The sequence below is a fragment of the Rutilus rutilus genome (assembly GCF_951802725.1).
Source record: "Rutilus rutilus genome assembly, chromosome: 13".
NCBI classification, from domain to species: Eukaryota; Metazoa; Chordata; class Actinopteri; order Cypriniformes; family Leuciscidae; genus Rutilus; species Rutilus rutilus.
In genome coordinates, this window is record NC_140218.1 from 24,649,820 (window position 1) to 24,667,197 (window position 17,378).

The window sequence follows — 17,378 nt, forward strand, 5'->3', positions numbered from 1 at the left end:
CAGACAAACTGAATTGGTTATAAAAATGAACCTATTTATTGGTAACAAAATTAACTTACTTATTGCAGTTTAATGCAGTTAACAACGTGTTGTGGTGCTGTTGTTGGAAAAACTACAGCAGACTACATTAGATAATAGATAAATAACACTCAGAAAACTCAGGATGTTAAAACATCTCCACAGTCCATTATATAGACATTATATACTTGTTTATATACATAAATATATGTTTAGCATAACATTTAATAATAAATAAAGTACTTTAAAAAAAAAGGAGAGATTGTACCTTCCCAGCAAAATTTCTCCTTTGGGGCCCGAATGGGGCTTCTGCGGGCAGCCCACTGTGGGCCCAGATACCGGCGTGAAATGCGGGGCACATGTGCCCCATCGGGACAGCCCAAAGTGTGGGCTGACTGTGGGCTGGCCCACACTAAGTAGAGTGCACCGGGAAAAGTGTGGGGCGGGCATACTGTGGGTACACTGGGAAAAATGTGGGCATACTGCGGACAATGCAAAGATGTGTTGTAATATACCTGTGGCCTTAACAAACAACAAGATTAGTTTGGTTGTACATTACATTTGCTACAATACATGCAAAATAATTGCACTTGTTGAAAGTCGAAGTAGTACATTAGAAGTTATATGTTTCAAATAATTTCATTTATTCAGTCATGTAAAATATATATACACAATACATTACCGTTCAAAGGTTTGGGGTCAGTAACATTTTTTTTAAATACTTTTGAAAATATCCCTTCATCTCATCAAAGCTGCATGTATTTACATTAAAAAGAGTAATATTCTGAAATATTGTTGCAACTTAAAATAACTGTTTTCTATTTTAATCTATTTTAATAAATAATAATTATTTTTTTACAATAATTACAAAAACGTTGAAATTATTCCTGGGATGTTAAAAATTAATTTTCAGTAGCCAGCATCCAGTCGTCAGCATGTAAATCGTGAAAAAAAATTCAGGAATGTTTGAACAGAACTGTCAAAAGAGCAGCATTTATTTTAAATAGATTTTGAGTAAAAAAAAAAGTTAAAAAAAAAAGCGTATAAAACCACATCACAACACATTAAGGTGGATTATGAATCCTCTAATAAAATAAATCAATAGTATGTATATATGTATATACACATATAATACTATATGGTGTATTCCTGTTGTTGTTCCACTGCCTCTGCTTTTTAGCTGTTACCCTTGTTTTTGGATTATCTTGCGTTCATGTTTGTCTATTAAACTTGTGTTATATGGATTCTCTCTCCGCTTCGTCCTTGCTTATACGTTACAGCCTGAAAGTACATGACAATACATTTAGGGTACTGTTTAATCATATGTATGTGTGAATATTTTCCATCTTAAAATTCTGTTAAAAAGAAGAAAGATCATTCAGTATTTGGATGAGGAGCAACAGAGGCAATTCCCTCATTTAATAAATAAGCCTTCGTTATTGTGGGTGAAGTGGTACTGGAGCAAGACAGTCTTTTACAAGCTGTTGAAATATTCTTTAAATTATTTTACATTGTGGACATTGAGCCCAAGCCTGCTTCTGCTGTTCTGCACTTTCTACAGCGCACAATATATTCTGTGTTCCCTCAACTGTCACATAGGCAGTTTATAATTATATTATCTGGGCTAGCTTTGCTCTGATTTGTGATGAAATTTTAATTTATTATATATATATATACAGTGCTATGCATAAGTTTAGACACCCATGCTAAAGTTGACTAAAAAGAGGAATAAAAAATCATCTTTTGGAAATTGAACTTAATACCTTATTAAAAAAAATTAGGACAAATCCAACCTTTAAGGACACCAATTTTCTTTGTGAATGAATAATGTATCGTAAATAAATAAATGTTCTTCCTTAAAATACAGGGTGCATAAGTCTGGACACCCCTATATGTTAAATTCCCATAGAGGCAGGCAGATTTTTATTTTTAAAGGCCAGTTACTTCATGGATCCAGGATATTATGCATCCTGATAAAGTTCCCTTGGCCTTTGGAATTAAAATAGCCCCACATCATCACATAGCCTTCACCATACCTAGAGATTGGCATGGTTTTATTTCAGTTAGCCTAATAGCTGGTTTGATTTTCATTGAGAGATGATCTTATGGAAAGTACTCCATCCCAATCTCTAGGTATGGTGAAGGCTATGTGATGATGTGGGGCTATTTTAATTCCAAAGGCCAAGGGAACTTTATCAAGTCAAGTCAAGTATATTTGTAAAGCACTTTTCACAATACAGATTGTATCAAAGCAGCTTCACAGTATTAAATTAAAATAATACAACAAGGTTTGTTTCTAGTGGAATTTATTGATTGATAAAATCAAATTAAATATCCCCAGAATATCCCCAACTGAGCAAGCCAAAGGCAACAGGATGCATAGTATCCTGGATCCATGAAGTAACTGGCCTTTAAAAATAAAAATCTGCCTGCCTCTATGGGAATTTAACATAGGGGTGTCCAGACTTATGCACCCTGTATTTTAAGGAAGAACATTTATTTATTTACGATACATTATTCATTCACAAAGAAAATTGGTGTCCTTAAAGGTTGGATTTTTCCTAATTTTTTTAATTAAGGCATTAAGTTCAATTTCCAAAAGATGATTTTTTATTCCTCTTTTTAGTCAACTTTAGCATGGGTGTCTAAACTTATGCATAGCACTGTATATATACAGTATATATATATAACTGACCTGATTGTTCTGACACTATTGGATGAGAACAAAAAACTTGAACTGAATTTACATTATCTTCTGTAGAGCTTATTGAACTAAATCAACTTTGAATCTGAATTAAATTTAAGAGTGACACTATTGTCATCTGGAAAGCTACTTTACAGCTGAAATTGCAGTTGTTTCAAAAGTGGTAAATTTTGTAACACTGACACTGTTATTTTCCTCTTTATTACTGTGAAGCTGCTTTGAAACAATCTGTATTGTATAAATTGCTAAATAAATGAGACATGAAATGTGACTTGAATTCTTTGAATGATTTAAAAAAAAAAACTATGGTTTCTATTGTCTGCCTTCATTTGTATCTTGGTAGGGTGAATTCAGGTAATCTGGGACATTTTTTGCAATTTTGACTTCAGCGATTTGTTTCTATATCTATCTACATTAGATCAACACATTAGACTTTTCTGAAATCCCTAATATGTTTTCTAACCACACCAGAAGAAAGTATGTAGACATTATACCCAGAGGAGACATGCCACACCAATTAGTATTTTTTGGGCAATAATAATAATATTGCCTGAATTTGATAATCTGGGGCATGTGTTAGGCCTAAAAAAAGCCTATTCACCATAATTTTTGCATGCCAAACACAAAATCACCAATTTTTAAAAATCATTATGAAAAAATGACAAGTAGGCTACGGAAATCTCAATTCGAAAATGTATAATATTCATAGAAATTTCATTAATTCATATACACATAGGCTAGTCATATATTTACATAAAGAGTGTTCCAATATCAGGAAAAATAATTTCTATCACAGGATTAACAATCTACTGTGTTAATTCTTTTAAATTCATTTATAATATTTTAAAATATCAACTAAAATTTAAGCAACAGCAAACAACTATTTTATTAACGGATTATTCATTCAGTTATTCATTTAAGTTCTCCATTCAAATTGGGGCTACTCAGGGAACAAACACTCCTTGGAGGTGAGAGACTCAGCAAAGTGAGAAAAAAATAATAATTAACCTGCCAATTTGGCTAGTGATTTGACAGCGTTATCCACCACAGTGGATTTTTATCCGCATTTGGCAGGTTGGCGGGTGTTAATTTCAAAACCTGATTAGCTTTATATTAGTGTTCATTTTAAAGTATATCAGTGGTGTACCACTAATATGTAATGAGATCTACGCCCTTATCATTAGACTTATAAAGGTCCTAAATGCATATTTCTCCCATTTGAAGACTGTCCCAGATTACCCAAAGCATGCTGTCCCACATTCTCAATCATATTTGATAAAGTGGGATAACAAAAAAAAGGTAAAATAAAAAATAAAACACATTTTCAACACTTTAATACATATTTTGTTGCTTGAATAGATCACAAACATAATTTGACAACAATTAGGAACATTGTCTTATTAATGAAAGATTTATGTCCTAGTACATTAGTCTAACATTAATCTAGTCAGTATATGTCAATGACCTTGTCATGCAATTCCCAGGGGAGCTTCTTGATCGACAAGTGCCCTGCCCCTTTCTGTGGCATCACCCCCATAAAGTCACGTGTTTTCAGTCACATGGCATCCATGCTAAAAGTCCTGTTGACTATATTTTGTTAGAGCAGGAAATAAACACATTGGAGCTTAGGTGTCCTACATTACCCAATGTCCCAGATTACTCGAATTCACCCTAAATGCTAGATTTCATGTGCACATTCACTCAATATTGAACTTGTGTCTTCTTTCGCAAGTTAAAGATTAAAAATTGTACGGATAAAGTCCAAAGTAGTGAGCTTTATTTTGTTCATCTTTATTCATGTCCTTCATCCAGCTGTTTATCAAACATTTACATTTTACATTTATTAATTTAGCTGACGCTTTTATCCAAAGCGACTTACAATTGCTATATATGTCAGAGGTCGCACGCCTCTGGAGCAACTAGGGATTAAGTGTCTTGCTCAGGGACACATTGGTGTCTCACAGTGGATCGAACCCGGGTCTCTCACACCAAAGGCATGTGTCTTATCCATTGCGCCACACCACCCCATAGTGCCAAAATTATTGTAAAAAAATAATTATTATTTATTAACAGCAAAGCCACTGTTCACACTATACCAGGTTTGATGCAGTGAAAAAAAAACACACACACACACACACACACACACACACACACACACACACACACACACACACACACACACACACACACACACACACACACACACACACACACACACACACAAATAACGTCAGGGAATTATATAGCCTAGTGATCGAAAACTTGAAAATGTGAGCAGGGTTTAGATATCAAATATACTTGACTAGAGACTGCTAAATTCATGGTCATAATGATATAAATGCTATAAATTTAAGCTATGTTATAATGACCCATGATCACCCCAAGAATGTAATGTCATAATATTTCAATCTGCTTTCTAGTAAAGAAGATAAAGTTGCCCAAGAAAGAAGATAAAGGTTTAAACCATGTGACAACTTGCCCCAACCTGACATCTAACCCTTTAATGGACACACATTAGAAAATACCATAAAGGTATTTTCACATGTGGAAAAGAAGTGTGCTTAATTGTATTCAGTGAGTGCTTGTAAAATATATAAAAAATAAATGAAAAAAAATAATACAGTATTATAACTGCACTTTTGCGATTTGAAGTACATTGCAAGTACTTAATGTAGATAATATATTACTTGTAATAAACTTTAAAGGGTTAAGAAAAAATATATATGCATGTTATATGTTAAAGCATTCTTTCGAGCTATGAACCGCGTACATGTGACGTCATATGGGGCGGGGCAATGCGAATCTCCAAACTCCCTCTGAGTCTGAGTCCGTTTCGTCTGATGCCTTTTGGTCTGAGTCCGTTTCGTCCGATGCCTTTATGTCTGATGCCTTTTTGTCTGATGCCTTTTAGTATGATGCCTTTATGTCTGATGCCTTTTTGTCTGAGGCTGTTTCGTCTGATGCCTAATTGTACGAGACCTGACACCTGACATTGTTTTTCCTGAGACCTGAAGCTTTTCAGTCTGAGGCGCGATGCCGTTTTGTCCAATGACTGAAGCCTTTTAGTCTGAGGCATGATGCCTTGTCTTCATATGTCTGAGGTCTGAGGATGTCCTAAAATGTACACCGTAGTAACGTATTTGAATCAGAACAATAAGCCTACTGTAAGCCAGAGAGAATACAAATGTCGTTACATAATATTGAGAAACTTTCTGGGCAATGGGCATCCTCAACTGCTTTCGTAGAGGAACTGGCCGCGCCTACTTTGCATCAAGTATAAAAGCGCTAGAAAATCTAAAGTAGCCTACAACTCTTTTTCACGAAAACTGAAGGATGGCCAACAATAATGGGAATATACTGAACAATGGAATAGATGACAGCATAAACTGCCCGACTGAAAATGACGACAATCACCAGGTATGACATATCACTTTTAGAGAGAATTTGTAAACATCAGTGGGTTTAGTATGTAGGCTAAATAACTTGCATGGCTTCGGCAACATGGAAACTCTAAAATATGTTGGAACAAATCTAAAAACAGTTGGCCAGTTGGCATGTGAGTATGCTCATTTTGAAAAAAATTCGGTTACACTTTATTTTAAGGTGTCCGTGTTACAGTGTAATTATATATTTATGTACTGAGTAATAATAATTAACTATGTAGCCTACTTACTATAGGGTTAGGGTGTGGTTTAGGGTTGGTTGCATGTAATTATGCACAATTTATATATGTAACGTGTAACAAGGACACTGTAAAATAAAGTGTTACCAAAATATCAAATATGTAGCCTATTTATATTTTGCTGACTTGTTCTATATTAAAATGTTGTTTTTTTGTTGTTAAAGGGATTGTTCACCCCAAATTTTTAATTCTGTCATTACGCACCCTCATGTCATATCAAACCCATAAAACCAGTTAATCTTCTAAACACAAATTAAGATCTTTTTGATTAAATCTGAGAGATTTCTGTCCCTCCATTATCAGCTACGCACTGACACTTTGATGCTTCTAAAAGTTCATAAAGAGATTGTAAAACTAATCCATATGAATTGAGTTTAGTCCAAATTTTCTGAAGAGATAAGGTCGTTTTATATGATAAACAGATTAAATTTAGGCTTTTATCCACATACACTACCAGTCAAAAGTTTTTGGACACCCCATGTTTTTCATATATATTACAACATTTTGCAAATATTGTATTGAAAATAAGTAATATATTATACTACAGCCCGACAAAACATTTTTGATCTGCTATTTGAAATTAAATAATATGAACAGCATAACTCTTGAACTTTTCCAATGATGGCCTAAATTTTGTTTGTAAATGACTGCATGTAGCCTACCTGTATACAGGTATAATGCTATAAAAGTGAAGTGTCTCAGTCACAGTTGACTGACTGTGCTGTCCAGCTGAATTGAATTAGGGCTTAACAGTTTGTCAAATAGTTGGTGTGTTTTACCCCAGGTTAGGGTCATATTTGCATGTTTTTATAACATTCAGTGGCAACCAAGGGAGGCAAACGTGAGCTTCCTCAAGAACCAGTGAGGTTCATTCTCGTGTGTTACGCAGCACGTTTGAGCTTCTGCAAGAACCAATGGGGTTCAATCTCGTGTCGTGTGTTACACAGCATGTTTGAGCTTCCTCAAGAACCACTGAGGTTCATTCTCTTGTGTTACGCAGTATGTTTGAGCTTCCTCAAGAACCACTGAGGTTTCTCTTGTGTTACGCAGCATGTTTGAGCTTCCTCAAGAACCACTGAGGTGCATTCTCTTGTGTTACGCAGCACGTTTGAGCTTCAGCAAGAGCCAATGAGGTTTGTTCTTGCATGTTTATGTTTGCTGATCAATGTTTAAATGTTAATAAAAGCCTAAATTAAATCTGTTCATTATATAAAGCAATTGAGTCTCTTAAGAAAATTTTGACTAAAATAAAACCTGTAGCAAGGTTAGTGTTCAGGGAAGAAGAAGGCGGGAAACGGCGAACGTTCAACACACTTTAATATCAATAGCCCTCGGTGGACGGCCCGCTGACTCCTCCAGCACCTGGTGGACGCCGACGGCTCCTCCGGCAGGAGTCTCCCGTTCCCTGCTCCTCCCCATCATGGTGGACGGCAGCAGGCTCCGGCCTCAGCAAATGGCGGCCACTACTCCACTCCCTCTCTGACTGCAGCCGACCCTACACAACCCAGGCGGCCGCCAGCGAGTTTGTCCGTCTCCCCGGCAAGTCACTCCAGCCCACCACCTCGAGTGTCTATGGCAGTAGAGTCGGCTTAGCTCGATAGCACCGCGGAATTGACACAGCAATAGCAATTACGCCACCGGCCTCGCTCCATTCCCATGGCTCTGGGCCCCGCCCTTCTTGCCGCATTCTCTATTCATAGTAGTTGCATAGCTGTCTATGAAGGGAAAGAAAGCTCTCAGATTCATCAATAAGATCTTCAATCTTCTGTTTCGTAGATGAACGAAAGTCTTACGGGTTTAGAACGACATGAGAATAAGTCATTCACATCATTCACTAAAGCATTCACATGTGATATTGATGCTTACATGTTAATCTCGTGCAGATAACTCCAGGCATCCCCTTGTCCAGGAAACTGTGCTATGCCATCGGAGGAATGCCTTATCAAATGACTGCAACCGCCAAGGGCTTTTTCATGCAGATCTTTTTACTGGATGTTGTGAAGGTGAGTATAAAAGAATACAAGATGTGATCTTCTTCAGCAGCTGTCAGTGTTGAACACCATATAAATAGATGCCCTCTGTACAAATTCACTTTCACAGCAGCCTGTCAGATACTCTTAGTAAAACATGATATACCTAATACATTGACCTTCTGAAAAAAAATGATACATAAATTATACATAAAGGAAAAAACATTTCGATTTTTAACACTACCACACCCATTAGTTTGGTTAGTGATGCAGGAAATCACCCTATACAACAGTAATATGAATGTTATTTGTTTAATAATACAAAATGTGCCAGTTGTTTACATAATAATGATAGTTCTGCTTTTTCACTGTGTGATTGTGCAACATGATATTGTTTGATTATTTGAACTAAATATAATCCAGTCTGCTGTATAACTTAACTGAGCATTATTTCCATTAAAATCTAACCAAACAACAAACAATAAGACAATAAAAACATCCCGTTGTGGTTAAAGGATCTAGACTGATAAATGAAAGGTTGTAGGTTCAAACCCTGCACATTCACTTTCTTTATGGGCTATTTGAGGGAGTTTTGGGACATTTGTGAGAGACAATCACTGTGTGAGCTGTAGTTAGAACAACTGAGCATTTTTTTAACGCATCATGGTCTATTTCAACTCTTCCTCAATTTGCATGTCATGTTTGCATGCCACACACTTAACACTTTTTACTGAACTGTAAGCACAGGAAGTAAAAAAAGAAGTATGTGAAATATCCTGTGAAAGTTAATGTTGTACTTTAACAACTTCGTAAAACATTGTTTGTTTACAATAATGTGGTATAATGAGTGTTTTATGAGAAATAAGTCATTTTCTTCTGGTCAAATGTTTTTCATAGATGGAAGCTTTCTCTGCATCCATCATCCTCTTCCTCGGTCGAGCTTGGGATGCCATTACGGATCCTCTGATTGGATATGCTGTGAGCAAGACTGGCCGGACCAGAATTGGTAAACTCATTCCTTGGTGAGTGAGTGTACTGGTTAATATCTGACTAAGTGTGAAGCACTTCCTAAAATCAGACCAGAGTTTACATGTATACTACATATTTTGAGCATATAAATGAGGATTGTGTTGTTGTTGTTTTTTATGTGCCTAATGTGCATCATTATGTGATCCACCCTCTTAACACAGGATTGTTTTCACTATGCCACTTGGGGTCCTATCGTACGTCATGCTCTGGTATACCCCACAGGACACCATGTCCTCTGCCTTCAGTTTCAGCTGGTACTTCATATGGTGCTGTCTGTTTGACACCTTCATGAGTGTAAGCCCACTATTACTATTATCTGCCCTCAGTTTTCAGTTGTTTTACACATTCAGCGTTAAAAAAAATTCAGCTGTGAAGGACATTTCCTGCTTAGGAGGATGACCCAATTTAAATTTGTTTTTGAATTGAGGTAATAATGCTTTAGAATTTGAATTCATTTTACATTGCAAACAAAAATACAGTGTCACTATTGTGCTAAGCTCTTTCCTCTGAAGTACTTGGTGATTAAATATAGTACTCATTACTGCAGTTTTCAAACAGCTGTGTTTGATAATATAACGTGTAATTTGATTCAAAAGTTCACAATCCGAAACATTTCTTTCTCTTTCTGTCTTGCTCAGTGCTACCATGTGCCGTATTCTTCCCTCAACATGTTTCTGGGGGGGAATGAGAAGGACCGAGACTCAGCCACTGGTTACAGTAAGAAAATATAGCCTCAAATGACAATCATTGTGGTTCAAGCACCAAAAAGCTTTTGTAGGAGATAAGTGTGGGGCAAGTTGATAGAATTGTCACGCAACTTTTCATATCCTGTGGCTGTGGCTATTACAGCCTTCATCTGTCATTCACAGTGACAAAAAATGGCTGATAATCTAGACATTTCCAAAGATTGGACATTCAAAAGCATTCAAAAGAAATAGGCCAATTACAAATCATTTGTTCAGTGTAATAAAAGTGTTGTGTGACTTTCAGAATTGAATTTGAATCCTGAATTTGAATTGAATTTGAATTGAGAAAGGAAGTTTAAAATTAAAGTTAATTAGAATTCCAAAAAGAAAACCTTTGAATGTTGTCTTGAGTTTTGAAAAAGCGTTGACATAGAGAGAGCAATAGATAGAAAGAGTGATCAAATTTATTAATGAAGAAACTTCCTCTCTTCTACCTTTATTATTATTATTTGTAAGCAGGATACAGTGGAATTTATAGGGATTTATCTATATTTACTTGGATTGAAAGGCAATAACCTTAACTGAAATCTGTTTCCTGTTTAAAAGAGAAAACAGTCAAGACCTTTGCTCTCTGTCACGATACAGGAATGGGCATGGAAGTGTTCGCCACCCTGGCGGGAGCTGCCATTCAAGGTCAGATAGTGGGGGCGCACCATGCCAAAAGAAAAAACATCTGCAACTCACAGAATGGCACGGGTGGGCCTTCTGGGAACCACACAGATGACATATTATCTCTACAAAATATAGTGAGGCACAGAAAATACCCTTTTACCATTGTGTCAAGCACATTAACGGATATAGTGGAAGTTCTTATTAGTTATTGCTTGTGAAATGGCCACACATATTGACTGCGAACTATTAAGGCAACTGTTTTTCTTAAATCCATAATTCAGTCATGTGTAGAAGATAATATGCTTTCTGTTTTGAGCAAACGCAGGGCCTTTCTCTGGAAGTGTTGTACCAGAGAATGCAGTGCGTGTTCAACACATGCCTCCAGTAGGCTTTAAATATCATATTATAAACCATAAACTTTTTGTAGATTTAGTTGAATTAACACTACTATTCAAAAGTTTGGGGTCTTATGTTTTTGAGAGCATTCTCTTATGATTACTGAGGCTGCATTTATTTGATCAAACATACAGTAAAATCACTAATATTGTGAAATATTATTACAATTTAAAATAACCGTATTCCTGTGATGCAAAGCAGAATTTTCTTCAGTGTCACATCCTTCAGAAATCATTCTAATATGATGATTTGACGCTTCAGAAACATTTCTTCTTATTATCAATCTTGAAAATAGTTATGCTGCTTAATATTTTTGTAGAAACCATCATACATTTTTGTCAGTATTCTTGGACTGATGGAAATTTTAAAAGAACAACATTTATTTGAAATATAAATCTTTTGTAATGTTAGAAAATGAATTTGTCCATGCAGAATCAAAGTGTTTGTAAAGGTATAGTGCCATTTGTCTTGTAATTTCTACAGAGAACAGCCTATATGACTGGTGCACTGATATTAGGAATGCTGTACTTTTTGTGCTGCCTCGTGCTTTTTCTTGGAGTAAAGGAGCAGTTGGGTAAGTCCAAATGAATTAACATGAGTTCAGATACCATGGCACATGTTCTTTCAAGCTTCACTAATAGTAGCCTACCACATCAGTTTCAAACACTTTATTTATTTTTGGGGACAAATAACTAGATGCAGTGACGTCTAGAGTAATTCAATGATTTGCATGTGTCTACATTTTACTTTAGCCCCTCTGAGTAAACTGGACCGTATAAATGTCTCCTATCTTTCTGGTATGAAGATGATATGGGGACACACTTCATATGTGCGGCTTGTATTTGGCTTCCTCTTTGCTTCACTTGCCTTCCAGGTCAGACGTTTATCTGTTTAAATCATGAATTTATTTTGAAGTGTTTGTAGTTAATATACCAAAATGAACATGTTTGTATTGCCTAGAAAGATGCCCTGTTATGTATTATAGTTTTTATATTAGTCAAACAGTAGAGACAACAAAAAAATTGAATTTATAAAGTATGACTGTAGTCATGATGATAAGTATATTTGTTTCAGATGGCTCAGGGAAATTTCGCCCTCTTCTGTACTCATGCAACAGATTTGGGATCATATTTTCAGCATCTTGTTCTCATATTACTGGTGAGGTATCCATTATTTCAAAAGTTTATAGTATTTATAGTACTGCAAGTAGCTATTTCTGCATGATCTAAAAAAGGTGTCAGGCTGCTTTACCTGTTAAATAGTATCAAATTAAATAGAAAACTTGACTCATTAATTTTGATGTTACAACATAAAGTATTATATTATATTAATCACATTTTAAAATTATATTAAAGCACAACAACTTATATGTTTTTGAATGTTTTATCTTAAACACATGTAAAATTATACAATATTCAGGCAGGTTTAGCTGTTAATTTGAAGGGATAGTTTGAAATATGATCCTTTCTGCTCTTCTACAGACAGCAGCCACAATATCAATCCCGATGTGGCAGACATTATTGGTCAAAATAGGCAAGAAGACCACAATATTCATTGGCCTTTCAGTGAGCACCACTTTTTGTTAATTGTTTTTTTAATGGCTTTAACATTTAAAGCTGTATATTTGTTTCCATGGTTTCATCTTTCTTTCTCCTCTGCAGGTTTACATCCCAGCTCTAATTGTGATATCCCTAGTGAAAAGTAATTTACCCGTCTTCATTATTATGTCCATATTAGCCGGCACAAGTATGGCAGCCCTCTTTTTACTCCCTTGGTAATGTAACCCTTATAAAATATCTCTTCTTCATTGTTAATGCCCTTACTTGCTCCAACACATACTCCACAGCAACTCCTCTTGCATAATTGAGACATTACGCTAACCCAGATGGTGGTCAGCTGGAAATTATTCTATGATATGCTTGGGAGTGGTTGGGCCAATTCAGAATGATGTTATCTGGAAACTCATTACTAGGAAAGCATACCCTTCCCATGCTGTAATGCACATAGTCAAGCTATGAGTACGATTAGAAATGAATGCTTGTATTTATGAAGGACACATTCAATACATCAAAAGTGACTGTAACGACTTTTACATTGTTGCAAAACATTTCTATTCCAAATAAATGCTTTACGGTTGAACTTTTTATTAAGCAAAAATGTATCATTCCACAAAAACTGTTTTCAACATTGATAATAAGAAATGTTTCTTGAGCAACAAAGCAGCTGTTTATAATAATTTCTTTAGAGTGACACTGAAAACTGGAGCAATTGCTGCTGAAAATAGAACATTTCACAATAATACCGGTTTTGATTTTTTACAGTATTTTTGGTCATATTATATATTGAACATGCCATAGGCATACTATAAAACCAGATTAATTGTTTATTTTAGGTCAATGCTGCCAGATGTAGTGGATGACTTCAAAGTCAAGAACCCATCTTGCCAGGATCTAGAACCACTATTCTACTCCTGTTATGTTTTCTTTAACAAATTTGGTGGAGGCATGTCTGTTGGAATCTCAACTTTGGTACTACAGTAAGAGCTTCCTTCAATCAGATTGTGTTTTGTTTGCCAACAATGCTAACAAATGTTATTTTTAAACATCTCATGTGCACAAAGTTTTTATTTGAACCCCCAAAAACCCTCTGTGACCGATTTCACAATACTTCGTTAACATTCATCCTTAACTCTGCAGCTTCGCAGGATACAAGCCTGGTGCTTGTAAACATAATCCAGAGGTGGTATACTCGCTGCGGATACTCTTCGCACCTGTGCCCATCTGCCTGTTGCTCATCAGCTTGGTGATTTTTTTCTTCTATCCCATCAATGAAAAGCGACGGCAGGAAATCCAGATAGCTTTAAAGAAAGCAGGGTATGTGTTTCTGTTTGTATAACATTGAGAGGTTTATTTTTCGAGAATAACTGGCTGGGTTGAGGGGTTGAAGTGTAACATTAATTCTTTCTACGTACTAATAAAATAATGACAGATAAGCAGTGTTCTTAGTGAACTATTGACATTTTTTTGTTGCCACATCTTTCTGCTATACGGAAGCAACTTCTTTCGAACTTACAAAAGGTTCATTTTATTTTAGTCTTTGCATTCATTTCAACACCACTATGTTAAGTAACATATTCAGTGATGTCTTCATGTTCTCACACTGTGTTCCAGTTTTGCATTAGGTTGTAATAACTGTTTTCTTGACATGTACAGGACAGAGACCAGCATGACAGGAGAAGAAGAACTGAGCCTATGAAGTAATCACTGATGTCACAGAAGGATTCCACTACTTTTGTAACATTTAGAGGTTGTGGAACTGTTAATAATGAACATGTTTTGTTTTCCATCTCAGTGGAAAGGCTTTGTATTGTGCATGGTGAATATTTCTCAATCCTGTTCTGGAGGGACTGTACTGTTTAGGAATCTCACAAATCTTACACACTCGAGATGAATAAAGGAGACATTTAAAGTGTGTAGTGAGTGTGGTTTCAAGACCAGTTGCATAAACAGTCACTGTTAAGACTGTGTCTTAAGAACAAGTCAGGCCAACTAGTAGGCTACACTCTAAAAAACACTGGATCAAAATAACACAACTACTGGTTTGCATGATAATTCCTTTATTTTTGATCATATTTTACAGTATAGCATATTTTATATAGTTTTGAATACACATTGCATACATTTAAGCTCGTTTAACAAATATTAGAAGTAAAACCGACCAGTCTCTGTTGTCCCGTTTCCACCGTAATGGCGCTGGATCTTGCGCCGGAGCCTGTATCATGTTTAGCGGGGGAACTTCTAACTTCAGACCGCTTCAATCGTTGCCGAAATATGCTATGACTGACTCCATAACCTGTCCATAAACAATCAGTGCACAGTTCTGAGAACATATTTTTACTTTCTAAGTATTTATATTCTGGATCCTGTATGTTGCTTTGCATAACATGAAACGATATACAGAACAACAATGAATGTATAAATAAAAAAAATGTACACAAACCTGTATTTCACCGAAGACATGCATCAATTTGGCTGAGCTGCATTGCTCTCTCCTGAAGACAGTCCCAAAAAGCCAGCGATAAATAACTCAACCCCTGGGTTGTTATGTCTGACCCAGGATCTGGGTTAAACAAAACTACCCAAACATTGGGTTGTTATGTCTGACCCAGGAGCTGGGTAACACAAAACTACTCAAACACTGAAAAAATAACCCAAAAAATAGATCCGATCAAGGGGTAACCAGTCTTTCTTTTTGGATTCAAATTAGACCAATTTACTGTTTTATGTTACTGACATAAAAAAAACCCTATGACCAGTGTTAAAGTAAAAAATTACGTGAGTAACTTGCACACTTCAAAAAATGCTGGGTTGTTTCTGTAAACAACTTGTTGGGTTGATTATGCCGGGTCAAAATTCTGGGTTGTTTGGGGTACTATAAACACATTCTTGGGTTGCTCATGCTTGGTCAAATGAGTTGTTAGGGGGTCATTCACAAATAAACAGCTGGTTGGGTAATTTTGACCCAGCAACTGGTCTATTAGTTTTTCCTTCTTTGCGGAACTTTCTGGATTCTTCACTTCTGACTCGAGGAGCACGCCACTTTAATATGAAATATTTACCTATATTTTTAATAAGTTGTGATAGCAGCAAGCTCATTTTAGAGTTAAAATGAATAACTTGTTTGTTTGTTTGTTTTTTTTTTTTTTTTTTTTTTTTACTATTAAATATAATTTTTATTTTTTTCACAGTGGCCTCTTTGGTTTATTGTATTACAGAGACAATAATTATTTTACATTTGTTTTATTTTATAACAAATATTTATTACTGTAGAGGCAAAAACAAATAACTAACAAAACAGCATCAGGTATAAGAGACATCAATGATTCAAATTGTCCTTAAAATATATTTATTCTTGCAAGAATGTTCCCAGTCCATCCACAGTCCAGCTGCAGGCGGAGTGAGACCCAGAGCAGAGGTTGGCCAGCATTTTTATAGTGTTATCTCTTGTCACCCACCACAACACAAGGAACAAAAGGGACCCCCCTTGACCCCCCTCTCCAGCACGGGAATTCTCTCACCTCTGAAGTCACACACACACACCCTGCAGCTGTACTAACATCATAAAAGAAACTCAAAATACAGACAAATGAATGTATGGCATTCATTTGTTAAATCATTGAAAATAAAATATAGAGAAAAGATCAATTTTTCCATAACAATATTCCACCTCTTTATCATTCTCTGATAAACCTAACCATACATAAAAATTCAGCCTTGTTTTCTAATTTTAATTAAACCCATTACGCTATTAAATCTTCAGAATAGAATCAATTCAAGTCTTTACATAAGACTAGAATTAATTCAAGTTTCTTACATCACAGTTATACCCTTCATGTCTGATTTTCGTATATCTGATATCTCTTAAGCAACTGTCATCATACGAACATGGTCATCAATTGGTCAGGTCAGGTCGTGGTGTGCACACTTCGTCAACATCAGTCGAATAACAATCTCCCCTTTTTACAATACATAACTGTTAAGGGCTCTCTGGATAATCTGATATTTACTTAGCCTACGTGTTTGTTGCTGTCAAATCTATAACTTTTTCTCAACACATGACTGACGGCTATCTACGACTTCACAATTCTAATTTACACATCAATACTTAAACCTGTCCAGAAAGTAATTCAAATCTACTGCACATCATAAATGACCAAAATAATAATTAACAGACAGAGCTCGATGATCAATCAACTTAAAGCTCGTCCTGTGTTCTGTGTTGTCTTCTCATCAGATTGACTCACAAACCTCAGCTTACTTTCAAATTTGTCATTTGCCCTAACCCATCTATAATGCTAAAACACTCTTTCCAGAGGTTAATGACTCATTTATACACACTATTCAGACAGAACAGTTGTCCTAAACTAACACATACAAAACATGAATTAACACTCACACTCATCCCTGACTATGAGCTGCTCATATTTCTTATTCATATCTTTTCTCTAAAAATATTTAAATTTTAAATTACATTTTAACCTTACAATTTCCTGTATCTTTTATCTAATGTTTTTATGGCCACTTAACCAGTTTCAAAGCATGTCTGGTCATTATTCATCTGATTTTAGAAAAGTCAGCTGGATTGTTTTGCTGCATAATTATTACTTTGCTTCAGCTTTCTTTGGCTGACTGATAACAGAAAGACAGGCAGAGTACCATCCC

General features: G+C 35.7%; 1 protein-coding gene across 1 annotated transcript; it reads left to right on the top strand.

Annotated features, from left to right (window-relative positions):
- The first annotated feature begins 5,979 nt into the window (after positions 1 to 5,979).
- On the top strand, positions 5,980 to 14,628 carry LOC311302047 (sodium-dependent lysophosphatidylcholine symporter 1-like). Its single transcript, XM_084427596.1, has 14 exons — positions 5,980 to 6,139; positions 8,288 to 8,407; positions 9,272 to 9,396; positions 9,565 to 9,697; positions 10,042 to 10,120; positions 10,735 to 10,895; positions 11,641 to 11,731; positions 11,910 to 12,031; positions 12,232 to 12,315; positions 12,639 to 12,722; positions 12,819 to 12,931; positions 13,550 to 13,693; positions 13,854 to 14,030; positions 14,370 to 14,628. The coding sequence occupies exons 1-14, from the start codon at positions 6,056 to 6,058 to the stop codon at positions 14,410 to 14,412; spliced, it is 1,560 nt and encodes a 519-aa protein (XP_084283722.1). The 5' UTR covers positions 5,980 to 6,055; the 3' UTR covers positions 14,413 to 14,628.
- Positions 14,629 to 17,378: the final 2,750 nt, after the last annotated feature.

What these genes read in the sequence shown, in the direction of transcription:
- LOC311302047 (XM_084427596.1), top strand. Translation starts at nt 6,056, where the DNA reads ATGGCCAACAATAATGGGAATATACTGAACAATGGAATAGATGACAGC. An exon ending in TTTTACTGGATGTTGTGAAG is followed by an intron (nt 8,408 to 9,271) that starts GTGAGTATAAAA and finishes TGTTTTTCATAG; the next exon opens with ATGGAAGCTTTCTCTGCATC. An exon ending in ATCTCAACTTTGGTACTACA is followed by an intron (nt 13,694 to 13,853) that starts GTAAGAGCTTCC and finishes TTAACTCTGCAG; the next exon opens with CTTCGCAGGATACAAGCCTG.